We start from the raw sequence: 21,110 nt of genomic DNA, 5'->3' as shown, positions 1-21,110 counted from the left end.
AATCAGTTATTTTGTCACATAATTGTAGAATAGCATAATCAGTAGAGTGGTTCTTTCTAAATCCATATTGATTAGGAATTAAAAAGTTATTGATATCTAAGAAAGAATATAATCGTTTATATACTATTTTCTCTAATATCTTTGAAATGCTTGGTAGTAAAGAAATTGGTCGGTAGTTTGAAACTTTAGAGTGATCATCCTTTTTATATATCGGAATTATTTTTGCAACTTTTAGTGGGTCGGGAAAAACCCCTTGGGAAAGAGATAAATTAAAGATATGTGATAACGGGGAAGCTATGAAGTGAATTATTTGTTTTAATAAAGATACACTTAGCTCATCGTAGCCACTAGATTTACTGCTTTTTAATGAACGAACAATTTCTAAAATCTCTTGAATATTTGTTGGATTAAAAAATAAGGATTGATTAACGTTATTATTTAAGTATTTTAAAAAATCGTTCTTTTCATTGATTATTTTGGAAGCTAAATCCGGTCCAATATTATAGTAAAGTATTTATTGAATGCCTCAGCAACATCATTTTGGTCTATGTGATGCCCATTATCATTAAATTCAATATTATTTGGAGTATCCTTTTTCTTCCCCAAAATGTCATTAACTGTTTGCCATAATGATTGATTATTATCTTTATTATTTTCAATTTTATTACCATAGTATAATTTGCGTGATAAACGAATAATTGAAGTCAATTTATTACGGTACTTTTTATATTTATTTTGATTTTCATTTGTAGGTGATCGAAGTGAGATTTTATATAAACGAATTCGGGTAGATATTGATTTAAGTATACCTTGAGTAATCCATGGTCGTTTATTTTTCTTTTTATTTGACTTAATTCTTGAGAGGGGCACATTTTTATTATAATGACAAAGAAGTTTGTTTATAAATTTTTCATATGAACTGTTCACATCTCTTTCAAAATAAATATCATACCAATCTTCTTGACTCAAGTCTATCTTTAAGGATTCAATATTACGTTTGGTTTCTTTACGTCGTGTTGTATGTTCTTTATTGGGAATTTGTAGGTGTTTATCATTAGGACCTATCGTAAATATTGGTAAATGGTCTGAAATATCATAATATATTATTCCATTCTGTTTATTATCTAATACGTTTGAGAAAATATTATCAATTATAGTATGTGTTAAGTTTGTAATCCTAGTTGGTTTATTAATGAGAGGTTTAAAAAAAAATGAAGATAATAAATTAGTGAAGTGTTGGCCAAGAACGGTAAAAGGTAAGGATATATCGATATTAAAGTCTCCCATAATATATACATCTTTATTTTCTCTAGAAATAAATTCAAGGCATGATTCTAATTCATCAAAAAATGTGTCGGCTACATTGTTAGGTGGTCTGTACATTACCCCAACGATTCTATTCTTATGTTTATCATCAATAATTTCTAAAAATAATGTTTCTATTCCTTCCAGTTGAATATCATGTCTTATTTTAAATTGTACATCATTACGAGAATAAAAAGCGACACCTCCCCCCTTTCCGTTTTTACGGTCTGAATGAATAAATTCATAATTCTCAATGTTGAATATTGGAGGAGAAGTTGAGTGTAACCAGGTTTCGGTAAGTCCTATCAAAGAAAATGAAAATGTGTTTAGGATAGATAAAAATTCTTCAAAATTATCGAAATTCTTTTGTAAGCTTCGAATATTGATGTTTAATAAACTAAAACAGTGAAGGTTATTATTGGGTCCCGTTGAATTAAAATTTGAATTAAATTCACTAGTAGTATAATATTTACTCTGGGGTGTATAAACTTGATCATTCAGAATATCATTTAAAGCCATTAAGATTACAAATGTGGTATTGCGACCAGTATAAATGAATACTATGTGTTTGGTGCGTGCATGTGCGTGTAAGAGTGGAAGTGCATTTATAATGGGTGTCGGCAAAAACCAACAAAATCAGGGGGGTGTACATGATGTTCACTTGTGCGTGACTATCAGACAGACTCGGGGCCGGTGACAGCGTTCAAACGTGGTCATTAATTAAAAATAAAAAAAAACTTAGAAATTTGTAATTTAAGAAAGTTTTATTATTATTATTTTTTTTTTTTGAGTATTGTTATCGTTTAAATTTACAGTGATGAATTGTTTTCGAAACGTACTACCTTTAAGTTACAGAGAAAGGTGGGTAAGCCTATGTGCTATACCTAAGGGGGTGAGAAGGAAACAACGTTCAGCATTAAGGACTGGATTATGATTGACATGAGAATAGGGATTTACAGGGGGGTATGATAATACCTTGGCTTTAGCATAAGTAATACAAATAAGCAATAGTTAAGTTGAAATAAAATGAATTAACATATATCATGCCGATCCACGTCACACCGACGAAACACCGCCAGACACCGGCGAACCAGCATACCGCGGAGAGACCGCGCCACATGATAACATTAAATCACGTCATCATGGAGCGCGAAATACCAACGATACGCCAGCCACCAGACCAGGCAACGAAACGCCAGAGCAGCGCAAACGCTACTCGTTGGTCCCTCCCTGACAACCGGCAGGGCAACCAGTCCAGCGGGTGAGGGTCGCTGATCATCTAACCGTGAACCGCGGGCCACGCCCACAGACATGGTCGCCACGCACTACGTTTAAAACAAGAAAAACCATCAACAAAAAACAAGCGATAGTACACTAGTTTCGTGAAAACGACAATGATATAATGAAACACCGAGCATGGTATTGATGGCCAAAATTGCCCAATAGTAACAAATAAAAATCAGTCGAAACTCGGCCAGGCATTCAAGTTAAAAGTCGATATATGTAATGTATAATAATTAAACTACAATGAAACAGTCACTAACGATTTGTTTTGGGCAGTCTCATTTGCAAAATTACTCAATGCTACACAAATTATCCCGCATTTCATAATTAACTCAACCGGGCACTAGGTCAGAGGCACGAAGGTAGCAATGGCCAAAGACACACTTTAAGAATACAGACCAAATAGGACATTGACATCGCCATAATGCTTATTCAAGCATTTTTGTGTATGTATTGGAGAAAAAAAAATCAGCCATGCAGGCCAAAAAATGTTAAAAAGTCGAGTGTATGTAATATATAATAATTAAACTACAATGAAACAGTCACCACCGATTTGTTTTGGGCAGTCTCATTTGCATAGTTTTCAATGCTACACCAAAAAATAAGCCCGCATTACATAATCAACTTAACCGGGCACAAGGTCGGAGGCATGAAAGTAACAATGGTCAAAAGCACAATTTATGAATGCATACCAAATAGGGCATTTACATCGCCATAATGCTTATTCAAGCATTTTTGTGTATGTATTGGAGAAAAAAAAATCAGCCATGCAGGCCAAAAAATGTTAAAAAGTTGAGTGTATGTAATGTATAATAATTAAACTACAATGAAACAGTCACTACCGATATGCTTTGGGCAGTCTCATTTGCATAGTTTTCAATGCTACACCAAAAAATAAGCCCGCATTACATAATCAACTTAACCGGGCACAAGGTCGGAGGCACGAAAGTTCGAAGCGCAGAAATATATAACGTACACAGTTATTGTATATACATATACAGTTTATAAGAGTGATTGGTGGTGGGGGTTGTGGTTATTTTACCTGACTGCTAAGAAAGCATAAATGCCTATAAGTAAGCAACCAGCCGGCCGATGGCTTTATGTCCTCTCCGAGGGACCTGGTAATGAAGATTAATGCCTTACCAAAATGGCACTAGCGCATCGACTTGGTTTCGAACCCGGGTCCCCGGATTACGAGACCATTGCTCTACCAACTGAGCTATCGCGCCTTCAGCGGCGACCGAGCGATGCTCTAAAAACAAGCGTTGCCCGGGTGGCAGCCGCTCGGTGCCTGAGCGAAATTGGCTAAAACTCGGCGGCCGGCCGTAGAGCAGGCTACTTTTGAGGTTGTGACCATAGCTTTAGCTGAAAAACATTTTGCAATAGCTGCATCAAAGACTTGGAACAGCATTCCACTTTCCATATGGGAAATCACCTGTCTTGCCACCTTCCAAAGATCCCTGAAATCTCACCCTTTCCCCAGTGATTAACGTGATCTACTTCATGTGAGACTGTACATTTTTTTCTCTTGTTTTTATATATTTGCATTATTTTGTAAGCGCTATGGTCAGAGGCGGCGGACCCAGGGGGGCAGGGGGGGGGCACAGTGCCCCCCCACTTTTTCAAGTACCCAAAAGTGCCCCCTTTTCCATTGGAAAAGTGCCTCTTTAACTTTGTAAGAAGCGCCCCTTTTTACATAAAAAGTGCCCCTATTACTTATATGTGCCCCTGTTAATTTTTAAAAGTGCCCCTCTCCTTTTCACCTCTGATATAGGCCCCTTTTATTTTGACACGTACCTCTTTTCCCAGACAAGTTCCCAGTTTCCTTTGCAATAAGTGTCTATTTTCCATTCTCATAAGTGCCCCTTTTCACTTTTGTTAAGCGCCTCCTTCACCTCTGATAATTGCCCTATTCAGATCTTAGAGGTGCCCCTTTTACTTTGACAATTGCCCCATTTCCTTTGTAAGAAGTGCCCCATTCCCTTTTAATAACTATCTCTTTTTAACTCGGATAAGCGCACCTTATATTTTCACGTGTGCCCCCTTTCCTTTCTAATAAGTGCCCCTTTTCCTTATGATAAGTGCCCCCATTTAATAAAGAGCCCTTCGCCTTTTCATAAATGCCCCTTTTCACCTAATAGGTGAAAAGTAGTAGGAGTAGGAGAATGAAAAAGGACTATTTTCATAGTATGAAAATAGTCCTTTTTCATTCTCCACCTAGTGCTCCTTTTCATGTCTGGTAAATTACCCTATTCAATTCTGAGAGACAATCGTTTTATTTTGAAAAGTGCCCCCTTTTCCTCCTGATAAGTGCTCTTTTTCCTTCATAATTTCCGCTTTTCATAAAAGCCCCCTTTCACCTCCAATAAATGCCCCTATCAAAATCTGATCAGTGCTCCTTTTCTTTCAACAAATGCACATTTCCCTTTATTATTAGTGCCCCTTTATCATTCTCATAAGTGCCTCTTTCATATATGGTGTTTGTTCCTTTTCAGGTGCGATAAGTGCCCCTTTTTACCTCTGATAATTAACCTTTTTTAACAATGATACGTTCCCCTTTTCCTTTCTTATGAGGAACCTATCCCTTTTTCATAAATGCCCCTATCAAAATCTGATGGTTGCCTCTTTTCCGTCGACAAATGCCCAATTTCCATTCTCATAAGTGCCTTTTCATCCCTGGTGAGTGCCCCATTTTCACTTCTGATAATAACCCTTTGTACTCTTACACGTGCTTCTTTTATTTTCTAATAAGTGTCTTATCCCTTCGATAAGTGTCCCCTCTCCTTTCATCATTAAACGTGCCCCTAATTTAAAGCGACTAAGAGCAATATCTCACATTTATAGATGTTATAATTAGGTTACTTATCAAAGGTCTTTTCAGTTTGCTGTTATGAAAATATGCTTATTTATAACCCGATGAGGATTGGTTTTTCCTCTTTATAAGATGTAGTTTTTCGCACTGTGACCTCCCAAATCTTATATTTTTCTTCGCTCGCAAATGATTTTTTCGACCATCACACCCAACTGCAAGGTATGATGCTTTAAAAAGCAATATTTTATACGATGTATAAAGAGAAACAAATATTGAAATCATCCATGACATTGTATTCAAATTTTAGGGATATAATTTATACCAATGTCTAAAAATTGTTTATTTTCGCTTTGAGATTTCCCTTTGTAGGTGCCCTTTTCCCCCAGAAAGTGCTCTTTTTTGTTGGTGCCCCCCCCCACTTTGGAAGTCGCTCCGCCGCGTCTGGCTATGGTACTAATTGTTTTTAGCGCTTCTTAATATTAGATATCATTATTATTATTATGTTGTGTGTAACGCAGAATGGATCCTATATCAAACCACAAATCCAACGCAATGCAGAAGGGCGTCTCGATCAAAATGACGTCGGATTATCAGAACGGTCGTCACCATCAACAGACAGAAAAACCTCTCCTCCCGGAATACTGGAAGACGTTGGTTAGCTGCCTGTACTTGAACCTTGTGTCTTTCTCCATGTGCTATGCGGTCACAGTCACCCACCAGGCGGCCCCAGACAGGCGTGTCCACCCGCCCCTCCCCGATGCGATCATGGACAATGTGCCCTATATCCCCTGGGGGACGCAAGGGGCTGAGGTCTGCACGATGGTACTCGGGGTCGTTCTGATTCTGGTCTGCGTCGTTCATAAACACAGGTAAATTGGGATCTCAAATATAATTGGGGTAGGGGCATTGGCGTACGCAGGATTTTTTTTCAAGGGGGGGGGGGGGGTTTAAGAAAAAAAAATGAAATTAAAATGAAGGGGGGGTAGCAGAAAGATGTATATGGGACTACGCACACGTGCGTAATGTCTATCACGTCCAAATAGATAAACAAATTTACCAAATATATCAATAAGTAGGCGGCTTCTTGGCAAAATTATATCATCACGTATTAGTCAAAACATATTCTTTTACATGATTGGTAATAAGAGCTACCATTTCATTTTTGAGAGGGGGGCGTTTCCAAAACTGGTCTTTACCTTTAATTCATTAGACCCAGTACTGATGATCATTCATCGTCCATGTGATTGCCATGTGTACGCCACATAGAATAGCACATAATAGATTATTATCATGTGTTTGATCTTGTTATTGAAAACATGATCAAACACATTAACGTCATTAAGCGTGATACCGTTCACTTCTATCTCTCCCCGCCAAATAATCTGAACAAAAGAATCAACCGAGGGGAATCAACTGTACAACGAATTTATCCGGAAAATTATTTAATACTGCTAGTCATAGTAGAGCAGCGAAGACGAACGATTGTCTGTCGCTACAATTCAGAAATCGTTGATGGGATTGCTTCTGCCTCAAAATTACCATGAGATATCAAGCTACATAAAACTATGATCGACAACAAAGATATGTTTTGAAAACAGTCAGAAAACATTAGATCTAGAATGAATAAGACTAGAATAAATAAGACACAAGTTCATTTTGCTATTAATCATCCAGTACCAAATACCTAAGCAAAATTCGAGCCAGATACATATAATGGTAAGCTTAAAGACAATGATTCATGACAATTGTCAGTTGTCATGCCTTTGAGTTTATCGTCTAGACGTATTGCAAAAGATAATCAGGATAATAAGAATCAGAATGATACCACTACTACAGTACTTCTACATGAAATATACTATATAATATACATTGATGATTATGCTGATGATACTGATGATAATAATGATATAATAATAATTATGATAATACTACTAACATTAATCATAATCATAATCATCATGATAATTTTCATCATGATGATAACAATAATGATAATAATAATAATGACAATAATAATAATCATAAAGATAACAATCATGAAAATGAAAGAAATGACTATATTAACAAAAACAATTATATTGATTACAAAAATAACATTAGTAACACCACCCACAATAATAATATTTATAATAAAAAACATTATCATAACACACCTCAGGAATGTTAAAAAGTGTGTATGAATGTTGTTGATATACGCTTGCGTGTACTGACTTAAGCGTTGGTCACATCCCACCGTGCGTGTTTTTAGTCCGTACGGTTTTTGGGGAGGCCACGGCCGCCACGTTTTTCTGAAAACGTAGGGAGGGAGTGGCAGAGGCAGGGAGGGAATACCGGCAACGCGCGTCACACGCACTGTGTAAGTACGTGGCCCGCACGCCACGCCTGGCCGTGAACGGTTGCGTGCATCGTACGTTGCGCACGTGGTAAGTGCGTTGTACGTGCTTACAACGTGCTTACAACGTACGGTCTCCGTGCGGTTGCCACGTTATCGTACGGAGGCCGTACTTACAAGTGCTGCTCACGTACGGTGTCCTTACTCACTCGCATGTTGTAAGTGCGTGAACGTGCGATGAACTCGGTTTTTTATATAGGACGACATTCCGATGTTCTCCAGAAGTCCCAGCTGTTGCTGCCTCAAGATGCCGCCCATTCCACTGAAGAGACTATATACTGCATAAGTCAGTGCGAACAACGTGCGTTGTAAGTGCTTACTCGGTACGGTCCACGTGAGTTATGCGTGCTCATTGGATAGCTGAACTGGGGAAGTGGCGAGTAAGCACGGACCACGCACTTATCACGTGCGCCTTTAAAAGACGCACGGAGTCAGTGCGTTGTGCGCTCGTTGGCAGTACCGGGCACGCACGTCACACGCACTGGGGTGAATCAGTAGCCCGAACGCAGCCCGAACGCAGCGAAAGTTCCTCACGCACTAAAAGTGCTACGGTGTGTCTGCGTGCTCCCAAATCCGTACGGAGGCGGTACTCATCACGTACGGATACCCAAATTTCGCCCACGTTTTTGCACGTAGACAGCACGCACTTGCAAGTACGGCGGGATGTGACCACCGCATTAGTTGTATTCATTACCATGATCATGAGTGAAATGGCACTATAACTGTATTCCGATCTTAAACTCACTTTAAAATAAATAACTTGAAAAAAGGGAAACTTGAATGGCTGCAATTAAGTCAGCAGCAATTAATACGGCTTCATAACTATTCAGATACTTTTGGTTTCTGAAATCTACTTAATAAAAAAATGCAAACGATTCTTTGGATAAAAGCAAAACTGTTAAAGATAAACTCCAGTACTGGTAAAAAAAAGAAAATTAATTCTTACATAATCAAACAAAACTTACACTGAATGTTCAAGATTACAAGTAACTGACATGTGCCAAACAGTTTTGGAAGAAAATGTATACTGGCTGAGTAATGAGCATAGAAAGACTAGGGAATCAAGGTAGTACCAGCCCCGACACCATATGTGTGTTGTCCCATATATAGCTGTCTGTGTACAGCGCTTGTTACTTTACCAAGACTCGGTCAAATTTATTATGATTTTGATGACTCCAGAACCTTGCAGTGCACACCAATACTTACATGCTACATGATCAACTGTTTCTGATCCTTTCCACACCTTTTCTTTCACAATGCAATCGCATTACCAGTACTAAAGCTAATCTTTAATGTTTACACATTGTTATACTTTTTTGATAGAAATAGGCAGATGCCGTACACGAAAAGAAAGAACGTGGTAGCAAGTTAGAAATCAAAAACCTTGACTAAATGCTGATAAAAAAGACAATAAATGAACAAGTCACCAATGAAAATAAACGGCGCGAAACAGTATAAATAGAGAGAGAGAGAGAGAGAGAGAGAGAGAGAGAGAGTGTGTGTGTGTGTGTGTGTGTATGTGTAGCAACATAACGTGGGAGAGCTGAGGATTGAAATATATTTTTTTCTTTGGCTCAGTTCTACCATGTCTACAATGAATATTTACGAGTATGTTGTTTCAAGGATTCTACCTCATTGATTGTATATGGTAGAATGGATCCTTTATGTTTCGAAAATCGACTCACGAGTACAGAGTGTCCAAGAAAAAGAGGGACCTAACCTGAACTAATTCGTAGATAACACGATCGATATGAGAGAATCAACTGAAGGTGTACTGCCTATAGAAATAATTTTCTTACAACAAATTATTAGCATATACAATAAAATAAAGCATAATGAATATGATAAAATAAGGAAAAATATTGACAGTTGAAATTTGTTTCTTCTTCAGTTCTTTTATAGCGCATATCCCATCAATAATACGTCTCTATGCGCTTCCAAAGAGCTTTGGAAATTATTTGGAAATTCACATAACATGTTATGTTTAAATTGTCCTCACAATATGAACTTATTTGTGGATTACCACAAGTGAAAATACGGCGAACACGAGATTGAAGGATTACACGCGATGGAAACCAGAGTGACACAGGGAGCGTGTATGGTGAACAATCAGCTCAATAAATCAGTGGACATAGCTAAAGAAATCGAAATGAACATTTCATGGAAGAGAATGATTCGACAGTCATGAAAAATCATATCCCTTTAAAAGGGATCGTGTAACTGTGTATCAGATTCTGAAACAAAATCCTGGTTTTAGCTCATCCTACAAGGATAATTATAAACCTTTAGGTCAGTCAGGAACCCCATTAATGTTACAAGCCGATCTCCTGTCTGATTATCAAGATATTTATAATTCAAATCGAATTCAAATTGTGCGTTCTCCTAACGGTTTTCATAACACTACAGTCTATTGGGGGAAATGAGTATGGTAAAACCGCTCACTCAAAGACTTTTATTTTTTTTTGAGGCACTTTATCATTTTGAAGCGAATTTTCTTTAGGGCTTTAATATCACACCGTGTCACAGTCACTGATAACACGTAGGGCCGTGTATCTCAGATTTTACATTGTTAAACGATGCGTTTAACGAGAAGACCAAGGATAAATCTGAGGATATTTTTAAAAGAAGGTTCGTGTCACCTTTTTCCCCCACGTGAAATAATCGCAGAAGCATGGACATGAGAAGTGTGAGTTATTGCGAGGAAGTGTGGCGTGTGCGAAATTTTGGATATAGTAGCCCGAATTCACAAAGGAGGTTTGTACAAACCTCCTTTTGTTTCGCCAAACCTCCTCTTGTTCTTTACAAACCAGGTTTGTAAAAAACGCGTAAAAACGCGTCATATGACGTACGAAAACCAAGGTTTGTCGACAAACCTCCTTTGTGAATTCGGGCCGTTGTTTTTGTATGCGGGCATGGGTGTTGGAAAGGGAGGAGGAGGAGGTGGTGGTGGTGGTGGGGGTGGTGGTGGTGGTGGTTGTGGTTGGTGTGGTGGTGGTGGTGGTGGTGGTGGTGGTAGTCTTATTTCACGTTCATTCTCCATCTCCTTTCCTTTCTCATTTCCCTTTTTGGGCCATTTGATCGCGGGGGGGGGGGGACGGATAGACATGTGTCGATCTCAACTGTTTAGAACGAAAGGTGATACAGAAAAAATTAAGCAAGGTCATAGATTTAGCGGGAATGACTTTTTAATAGTGTTTCCTCATGGTTCAAAGATATTTAACATCAAAGGAAGCTAATATGAGGAAAAACGATGGTCTGTCGACCAGACATATAATGTATTTTCCATTCAAAACGAAGGTTGTGCAAACAAAATTAAATAAATGATAATAATAATAATAATAATAGCCTAATAGTCCACTCCAAATTTTATTGAACCGAAACGGAAATTCTTTTTGCCCAATTAATCGTGAGCCCGGCAGCCACTGAGCAACGCCAGATCGTCGTTGCTCTATCCCTTAAATGCACCGATATCCATTAATCTTGAAAATCCCCATGAGTTTAAAATAGAAATACGAGCGTTATGATTGTGATGACACAATTTCATGTTTCCTGAAGAGTTAAAAAAAAAATTACATTGCTTTTCAATTCTTACTTATCCATCATATCGAATTCATGTTTGAGGAAATTGAAATTTGATATGAAAAAGTTCCGTGTATTTCATCAGAATATTGTTATTACTAGCGTTACATTTTCTCCCAATCTGTTTACATAATGTGGAATATGAAACCTCAGCATCCACGTTAATCTTACTGTTATCTAGTAACTTCTTGGTTTCACCGACCACGCAATTTCCTCAACTTTACTCAGCATAACCTTTGAAAGTACTTTAGTTATTATTACCATTTTTTAAGGAAAGGTTGAGATCTAGCTGGTAAGGATGGCAATAATTTATGAGCTTTCTTACTTTTCTTTATCTTTGGTAAAACATCATCAATGGAATGTCCCTTGAAAAGGTCGCATCACCGTCCTCCAAATACCTTTATATGCGAAATAAGATGAGAAATAGCCGTTAAGATTCGACCAAACTTTACGTCAAATGTGTATGTAATCCCATATACACTGTGTCTCATGCAGATGACTTTCAGCAAAGTTAATTTCTTGTCGTTTTGATGATTCCTAAATCACACAGTAAACAGAATGTGTAGTGGTGGTTATTTTGCCTGACTGCTGAGAAAACATGAGTGCTTGTTAGTAAGCAACCAGATGACCGACGGCTTAATTGGCCTTCTACGATACACCAGCGGTTACCTATCCAATCTTTCCCAATCGCTCCTAGACCGGTCTTTCTATTAAAAACAAATTTGATTTGATTTGATTTGATTTTTTGATTTCTATATCATATTTTAAGTATTTAAAGGACTTAGTTTTACGTGCTTTCAATCTTAGAATAGAGATAGATATTGTTTTATTACTCAAAATGAATTCGCAAACCGAAATCGATTTGATAATGACTATTGCTTTTTGGTCGATTTATAAAATGATTATTTTTCGTAATAAGTATGGATATGATAATAGAGATTTGAGTTTGATTTACTTATTTAAGAGAGAAATGACTGACAGAATAGAAATAAACGAACATTTGAAAGTACAAAATATGAAATTTCCTGCGAACTTGCTTAGTTATATTTGAGTAAATAACTTGTGTATTATTGATGTTCCATTGATTTGCTAAATTGTAAGCAAAATTATGTTACTGTTTGAATATTGAATAAACACCTCTAAGAGGCAAAGAGAAAAAAAAAATATCATATTTTAAACATATATATTTTAAACATACATAATGTCCATCAGTGTAATAATTTACGTTTCAAAGTACCATACATGATACTCATACTGTATAGAACATAGACAATACATAGGAGAACATTACTCACTTTTACAATTGATATAGGAGGGATATAGCGTAATTAGCATGAACCTTGAAATGCTTGCAGCCCTCGATTAAACTAAACTAAACCAATCTAAACTAAACTAACAGCTTACAGTATAAATGAAACATAATGAAGAGAGAGAGAGAGAATGGCTTGCAATTGAGAGAGAGAGAGAGAGAGAGAGAAAGATAGAGAGAAAGAGGATGGACTGGTGTTGAGTTTCAGTGATTACGACAGGTGGATATGGCGGCTTCTCATCGGGCTAACATATTTAGTTTTACATAAATGTGTATAAAAAAAATATATATAAAAATGTTCTATTCATTTTTGTTCCATCATACCAAGATGCTGGCGTCATTGACAACCAGTCCTTTCGCCAGCGCGGCTACACTTAAATTTTCTACAACATCGTACTTTACCGGTACATAGCCAGCGACACTCCCTGTCAATTGATGCCGACATCTTGGTATGCTCCTATGAGAATTGCCATTGCGTACGGGTAGTGAAAATGTTAGACAAATATTGCTAAGCATATGAATATTGTTTATTTTTCTTCATAATAAGTTTCAATTTAATTAAATTACGTTTTTTTAATATACACAAGACTATGTCATTGTTGTAACTTCCGGAGCCTATGACCTACAAGCATTGCTTTCTCTTTAGGCTCCATCATATTTCTTCCCTCATTCAACTTAGTCTTATGTATCATTTTTTTTTTTTTTTGTATAAACGCATCCTAATGATGTACTATACAACATGTGTGAAATATGAAAATAAACTGAAACTGAAACTGAAACTGTTGAATTCCAAAATACAAAAGAGGGATGCAGAGGAACATTATACCTGTGGCGATGTGTAATGGAGTTTGTTTAAAATAACTCATCAAGTTATGATGTCATCTGCCCATAGGAGGATTTTTACCTAAGTACACATAGAATTCTAACCATTCTCATCAAGATGGGCATCAAATTTGAATTCTTTCATTCCCAAAAAAAATAGCTCTGTTTTCTCTCGAAGAATTATGGTTGTGCCTTATTACGATTTCGCCTTAAAGATGATTATGGTGTTGGCAGTTATGTAGCGTGATGCCAGCCATACGAAGACACTGGTGTTTATAGGGATGGTTTATATTTATACTAGAAAGATTTTAAGGCGAAACAATTGTGACATTGAGTGTGGCAAGGTATGCAGGGTATGGACTGGGTCGTATAGAGACTCATCTATAAACGAGGTTTGACCAACTTGGTTTCAGTTGTTTAGAACATGGACCTGGTTGGAACATAGTATATCTTCATTTGTTTTGTGATGTATAAGTAGCCATTATTATTTCATTTTGCAGGACCATTATCTGTCGAAGATTCTGTGCTATAATGGCAACTATTTACATCATGCGGATCGCTACCATCCTATCCACTGCATTGCCTGTATTACCGCCCCCAAGTGAATGTACCACAATGGTAAGTCTGAAAATACGGGGGGGGGGGGGGGGGGGAGGGGAGGGGAGGGTGTTATGGAGGAGGGGCGATGCAGGCAATGGATAATTGCACCCGTTTGATTTGCTAAACATATATCCCTAAACGCTATTGAAAAAAATCGTTTTCCAGAGATTTAGCATACATATTATTAGAACGTTACAGAATTTATGAGATTTCTATTCTAATTTCAGAAATTTCTGAGCCATGTGCCGTCCTTCGATAAGACCAAACCTTGGTGCCACCCCTAAATGGCATATAATTGTTTATTTGTGTTTAACCCAATTCTGTCCGTCTTTATGAGAAATGGTTATAGGATGTACACCTTAATTAAAATTTATGCTTACCGAGGTGTCCTCCTCAGTACAGCTAGCATTCAATAACTTACCTGTTAAATGATAAATATTATGGCAATAAAAAAAAAAAGGAATTCGGGTTGTATCATTCCTATTTTTTTTTTGTAATGCTCATAATGATTGTGTAAACTGAAAGTCAATGCAAATTAATTTGCTGTTATTGTGGAATTAAATGTAATGAAACAAAATTAAAGAGAAGGTTGAGTTCTGGGAAGAGGTGAAAAATAATTTGTGAGCGTTATCATTCTTATTATGCAAGTGTGGAAGAACATCAGATAAGACATGTTCCCTGAAAAGCATGGCTCTTCAAATGCCTTCATATTCTAAATATGTCATGTACAGCGTAAAACTCGGGGGGTAGGTTTTTACGCCACGTGTTCGTGTAGTCCCAAATACATCTTTCTGTGTACAGTGTTTGTAACTTTACCAAGACTTGGCCAATTTCTTATCATTTTGATGATTCCAGAACCTTGCAATACACACAAATTCTTATATGCTAGATGATCAGCCTTTTCTGGTCGATTCCACACCGTTTCTTTCACAATGCAATCGCATGACCAGAACTCAACTTCATCTTTAAATACTCATCTGTTCAAATATACGCCCCCTATGAAATTTTTCGATCCACCACATAAACATGGACAATTGAAATGGGACATAAGGCAAGTTTAGAAAATGTTGTTTCCCCATTTGTATGTATTTAAATGATGTTCACCTGTAACTTCTCTTCACCACACTGAAACATAGATATAAATAAGAGGTGGCTGGGCAGTTTGGACGGCTGGAAAAGAGGGGACAGGGGCGAAAATGGCCATGGCGGTATTTTCGCCAACAATATTCCATAATTATTTGCTTATGGCTCCGAATAGTCTCATTCGACAACGCCCCCTATCATCAGAGTCCACACCCTAACATGTTAGCCTCCTGCCTTTTACCCCCCCAAAAATCGTTAAAAATTCATTTTTTGTTTAAACGAAAAGCACATCCACCCTAACGTACGTTGACACTAGCTCTTTCATTGGAACCCTCATGTCCCATTGACTTTTGAAAGTTCACCCACCGTTATTTGGTCAAAATAGGTCGCTAACTCGCCATTGCCTATATAACTCATGTGAAACAAGTCGAACTTTGGACGCAATTTGACACCCGATTGTAATAGGTCAAGCACACGAAGGATAAGCATGAAGTATCATAGATCAGTTCTGATCGGTTCATTATGTCCATTTCAGCCAACCCCCACCGTAATTTTTCCATTTAGTATCGGCAAGCATTTTGCCGAGGTAAGCAAAAACATGAATATTCATGATCGCCATGGACTATTCGATTATTTACAGAGGGGTGCAATTGTGCACCACAACAAACTCCCCTACTTTAAATCAAGTATTTCATTGTATTATGTAGTTTGGTAGGTTTATTTTAAAAACTGTTTAATTATCAGATATCAATCATAGTTTAAAGATATGCAAAATGTTCTTGTATTTTATATTTAGCAAAGCAATCTCATACACAAAATCACTACCACGTGTCGTCTAATCCGCCGATTGCCGTCTGCTATAAACGTCCAGCGAGCGAAAATGAGACAACCGGAGCAATATGCTCCAGCAGTGACGTCCCTAATATGAATATTGCAGGAATTAGAAATCTGACACATTTAGTTATGATATTCACTTGTACTTGGGCTTCAAATTCAATAGAGTAAAAAAATAATAGAAACATTATGCACTCATTGAGTGCATAATGTTCATTAAATGTACTTGACAAGTACATTTAATGCGCACTATCGCAACGGTCATTATTTCAGGCAACGTATATCTTGAAATACCGAAGATAAACATTTATTAAGGGCAGGTAGACTACTCTGACATAAGGGCTTACACAAAAATATAAACATTAGATACACGGGAATGTGAGCAGTTTGTATCAATGACTCTATTTGAAATTTAAGTTTTATTATTTTCTCCTCCTTCTTCCTCTTCCTCCTCCTCTTCTCATTCATTAAATTCCACTTCTTCTTCTTCTTCTTCTTCTTAATAATAAAATAATAATACATATGATTTATAAGGCGCCAAATCAAGGTGCAGCTTGTGCAAGAGATGAAATACATACATGATACATTTATACAAAGTGCGATAGGAAAGGTACAGACATGAAAGGTTATGACAATCAATTATAAGCTAAATTAAACAGATATTTCTTAAGAATCTTCTTCTTCCTCTTCTTGTTCTTGTTCTTGTTCTTCTTCTCCTTCATCATCTTCTTCTTCTTCTTCTTCTCCTTCTTCTTCTTCTTCTTCTTCTTCTTCTCTGTCATCTTTTTCTTCTTCTCTTTCCTCTTCATCTTATTTTGTTGTTGTTGTCGTTGTTGTTGTTATTATCATTATAATTATTATTATAATTTAACAAAAATATTATTACTTTTATTATTTTCATTATTTGTATTATGATTGTTATTTTCATTTTGGGTATTATGATTATTATTTTCATTATTATCATTATCATTATAATTATCATCATTTTCCTTATAATGATCTTTATTATTATAGATATTATTATTATAGTTATTATTTGTTGTTATTATTTTCTTTCTTATGCTCATAAAGGAAATGGACACCGCTGCTAACCGACTGAACATCGCCATTGCAGTATGGATGAAATCAGGATCTCGATTAAGTGGCATCAAAATGTGTGGAGACTACATGTTTAGTGGACATATAACTTCCCTCACCCTTGGAAATCTCTTTATTATTGAATGTAAGTATATTAAATACTTTCGTAAAATAAAAATACATCATAATGCGCGAACATGACAACGACATTTAACGTAATCCGGACTTGATTGCTATGAGACATACAGAAGGATATTGGAATTACCCTTGGGATGTTATGGTTTAAGATGTTTCGACATTGTAAGCTCCTATAACTTAGTTACATAACGATAGAGAGTTTTGATCAAACAAACAGGGTAATAAAGAAGGCAAAATCTGTGGGTGAGCTTCAACTTTAATATGACCGTTTCATTAAACTTGTTTTTATTTGTTTAATGAAATGTTTTATTTTTCAAAACAGCAGGGCCCTTGATCGCGATCAGAATTTTACTCTTAAAGCTTATCTGCCGTAGTTTACAGGAGGGATTAGACTGCCCTGCAAGGTCACTGGACAGGTGGTTATCTCATCAACTCAGCTCTCAGTTAACATAAGAAAAAGAGGATCATGGGGGACCAATGGTCACCGATTAGGCATTGTTTGTTATATAGAGGGCGCAAGTAGCCAGGCGCGGATCCAGGGGGGGGGGCCGAGCGTGCCTTGGCCCCCCCCCCCGCAAAAAAAAAAAAAAAAAAAAAAGAGAGAGAGAGAAGAAAGGAAAAGAAGGGAAAGGAAAGAGGAGAGAAAGGGAAAGAGAGAAGAGGAAGAAGAAAAGAAAAGGGGGAAGAAAAAGATCGGGGGCCGAAAGGGCCTTGTCTCCCAGGCTGTTGCCCCCCCCCCCCTCCCCCATCACAAAAATAAGAGAGAAGGAAGGAAAGGGAAAGAAAAAAGAAAAAGGGGAGATACTGGCGAACTGATAGGGGGTAGGGGGCTTGTGGAAAATCAAATTTAAACGTGGTTTATTTCTAATTCCATAACGGTAGATTACAAATAATGCTGAAATGACATAATTTTCAGAGATTTTTCCTCACTTTTTAGTAAATTATACGTTTTTATGTGACAAATTCCTAAATTTACAGCCAGGCAAGAAATGTGATTCTTGAGATTCCTACATGTCAGGGCCCGAGGAATGGCGGGGATCGAGAGCCTCGAGCCCCCCCCCCCACTTTTTTTGAAAAGGTATATTAAAGAAAAATAAAAAAAGAAAGAGAGCAAGAAAGAAAAAAGAGTTAACTGCCAGTGTCAAAAAATAATGAGGCATCAAAATATGCTCATCTGACCGTGATTAAATGCCTAAAGCCCCCGCGCTTCCGGGGGCTCTGCTGGCCCCTGGATTCCAACTAGGGCCCTAAGGCGGGCCCTTAGATGCTCATCTGACGGTAATTTAATGTCTAAAACTCCTGAGCCTCCGGGGGCTCCACCGCCTCGACCCCACCAGGGGCCCTAAGGCGGGCCCCTGAATGCTTATCTGACCGTAATTTATAGCCCCTGAGCTTCTGGGGTCGGAAAAGTTATCAAAATATGTTTATCTGACCGCAGGCGCGTAGCCAGGGGGGGGGGGGGGGGGGGCTGTGGGGGCGGTCCCCGAAAATCGCCGTCAAAATAAAAAAAAGAGAGGAGAGAAAAGAAAGAGGGCGTAGGAATAAAAAGGAGCAGACAAAGAACATCTTTGAAATTCAGACAAGGATTAAGAGTAGAGAACGGTACAACGCATCGTCTTCTTTCTCTAATGATTTAATAACACGTCAAAGCTTCCGCGCTTCGCGCAGGAGGGGAGGGGGGGGGGGGACTGAATTCAGACAAGGATTAAGAGTCGAGAACGGTACAGCGAATCGTCTTCTTTCTCTCACAATCTTAGGAAACGTCCAAAAATTCCGCGCTTTGCGCGGTAGGGGACTGAATTCAGACGAGGAGCATTATCGAGAACAGTATAACGGATCATCTTCTTTCTCTAATGATTTTAATAAAACCTAAAAGCTTCCGCGCTTCGCGCGGGAGCGGGGGGGGGGGAAACTAAATTCAGACGAGAAATATTTTTCGAGAACGGTACAACGAATCGTCTTCTTTCTCTAATGATTTAAATGAAACTTAAAGCTTCCGCGCTTCACGCGGGAGGGGGGGGGGGGACGAATTTAGAGAAGGATTAAGAGTCGAGAGCGGTACAACGAATCGTCTTCTTTCTCTAATGATTTAATGAAACTTAAAAGCTTCCGCGCTTTGCGCGGGAGGAGGGAGCCTGAATTCAGACGAGGATTAAGAGTCGAGAACTCTACAACGAATCGTCTTGTTTCTCTAATGATTTAATGAAACGTCAAAGCTTCCGCGCTTCGTGCACGAGGGGAGGGGGGGGGGGAAAACTGAATTCAGACAAGGATTAAGAGTCGAGAACGGTACAGCGAATCGTCTTGTTTCTCTAATGATTTAATGAAACGTTAAAGCTTCCGCGCTTCGCGCACGAGGGGAGGGGGGAACTGAGTTCAGACAAGGATTAAGAGTCGAGAACGGTACAGCGAATCATCTTCTTTCTCTCATAATCTTATGAAACGTCAAAAATTCCGCTTCGCGCGGTAGGGGAAAAACTGAATTCAGACTAGGATTCAGAGTCGAGAAAGGTAATACGAATCGTCTTGTTTCTCTAATGATTTAATGAAATGTAAAAGTTTCCGCGCTTCGCGCGGGAGTTGGGGGGGGGGGGGGGGGGGGGGGGGGGGGGGAGGGGGAAACTAAATTCAGACGAGGATTATTTTCGAGAACGGTACAACGAATCGTCTTCTTTCTCTAATGCTTTTAATGAAACTTAAAAGCTTCGCGCGGGAGGGGGGGGGGGCCTGAATTCAGACGAGGATTTAGAGTCGAGAACTGTACGACGAATCTTTTTTTTCTCTAATGGTTTAATGAATCGCAAAAGATTCCGCGCTTTGCGCGGGAGTGGGGGGGGGGGGGGGAACCTGAATTCAGACGAGGATTTAGAGTCGAGAACTGTACGACGAATCGTCTTTTTTCTCTAATGGTTTAATGAATCGTAAAAGCTCCCGCGCTTTGCGCGGGCGGGGAAAAACTGAATTTAGACGAGAATTATTTTCGAAAACGGTATAACGAAACGTCTTCTTTCTCTAATAATTCAATGAAACGTCAAGAGGGAGGGAGAACTCGCCCCTCCCTGCATGCACCCACCCCCTCCCCGCATTACGTCACTGCTGGTCACCATTACGAACCAATATTTGGCTCGCATAATTTCACATTTGGGCCCCCCCCCTAAGAAATCCTGGATCCGCGCCTGCAAGTAGCTACAAGTAGTGCAGTGGGCCTTTAAATAGCAAGCATGTGAATACCCCTAAACTAATTTTACTCTATCTTGTTTTTCCTTCAGATACACCGAGTAGATTATTCTTTATACGCTACCTGACTACAGCTGTCAACATCGCAGGCTCCATCGTGATCATTATCGGTAGGGGACATTACACGGTCGACGTCATCATCGCAATCATCCTCGTTTTCATAGTCTTTCAATATTATCATTCACTCACACGCCTTTACGTCTTAACAAAGAGCAGCGAAAAACTTCAATGGTTTCCGTTCTTTTTGTATTTTGAGCGTAATGTATGCCTCACTGTGCCAAACGAGTATGAAAGCCCTCAGCTCTCCAATTTGCTTAGTACTATATTAGGGAAATTTAAAGGAAACATATAACTTTGATAAAAGGGAACCAGCGAAAAAAGCTAGATAAAAAAAGCACTGTCGCAAAGACTAAAGGAGGGCACCGGGCCCCACCGGGCAGAGCTGAGGAATGAAATGGGTTATATAAATATTGCAAAATTGTTTACTTTACTTGTATCAAAGAGAACTGTTGCTGAGCTAGCGCCATGAGTGTCCCTGCACGGAGTGTGCGCTCTATAAGTCTACACTATTATTATTATTATTATTATTATTATTATTATTATCATTATCATAAAGGAATATAAAAAAACCTAAGGCG

At 38.3% G+C, this 21,110-nt stretch overlaps 1 protein-coding gene across 1 annotated transcript; it reads left to right on the top strand.

The window, feature by feature from the left end:
* The first annotated feature begins 5,977 nt into the window (after positions 1-5,977).
* On the top strand, positions 5,978-20,988 carry LOC115925125 (sphingomyelin synthase-related protein 1-like). The gene is made up of 4 exons (XM_030988358.1): positions 5,978-6,270; positions 14,004-14,121; positions 17,092-17,242; positions 20,505-20,988. The coding sequence occupies exons 1-4, from the start codon at positions 5,978-5,980 to the stop codon at positions 20,822-20,824; spliced, it is 882 nt and encodes a 293-aa protein (XP_030844218.1). The 3' UTR covers positions 20,825-20,988.
* The last annotated feature ends 122 nt before the right edge of the window (positions 20,989-21,110 follow it).

Source organism: Strongylocentrotus purpuratus, unplaced genomic scaffold (assembly GCF_000002235.5).
Source record: "Strongylocentrotus purpuratus isolate Spur 01 unplaced genomic scaffold, Spur_5.0 spur5_scaffold_17, whole genome shotgun sequence".
Taxonomy (NCBI): domain Eukaryota; kingdom Metazoa; phylum Echinodermata; class Echinoidea; order Camarodonta; family Strongylocentrotidae; genus Strongylocentrotus; species Strongylocentrotus purpuratus.
The sequence above is the reverse complement of the archived record's forward strand: the minus strand, read 5'-3'. Positions and strand labels throughout refer to the sequence as shown.

Coding starts and splice junctions, on each gene's coding strand:
- LOC115925125 (XM_030988358.1), top strand. CDS start 5,978: ATGACGTCGGATTATCAGAACGGTCGTCACCATCAACAGACAGAAAAA. Junction 14,122..17,091: donor CAAGTGAATGTACCACAATG/GTAAGTCTGAAA, acceptor ATGCTCATAAAG/GAAATGGACACCGCTGCTAA. Junction 17,243..20,504: donor AAATCTCTTTATTATTGAAT/GTAAGTATATTA, acceptor TTTTTCCTTCAG/ATACACCGAGTAGATTATTC.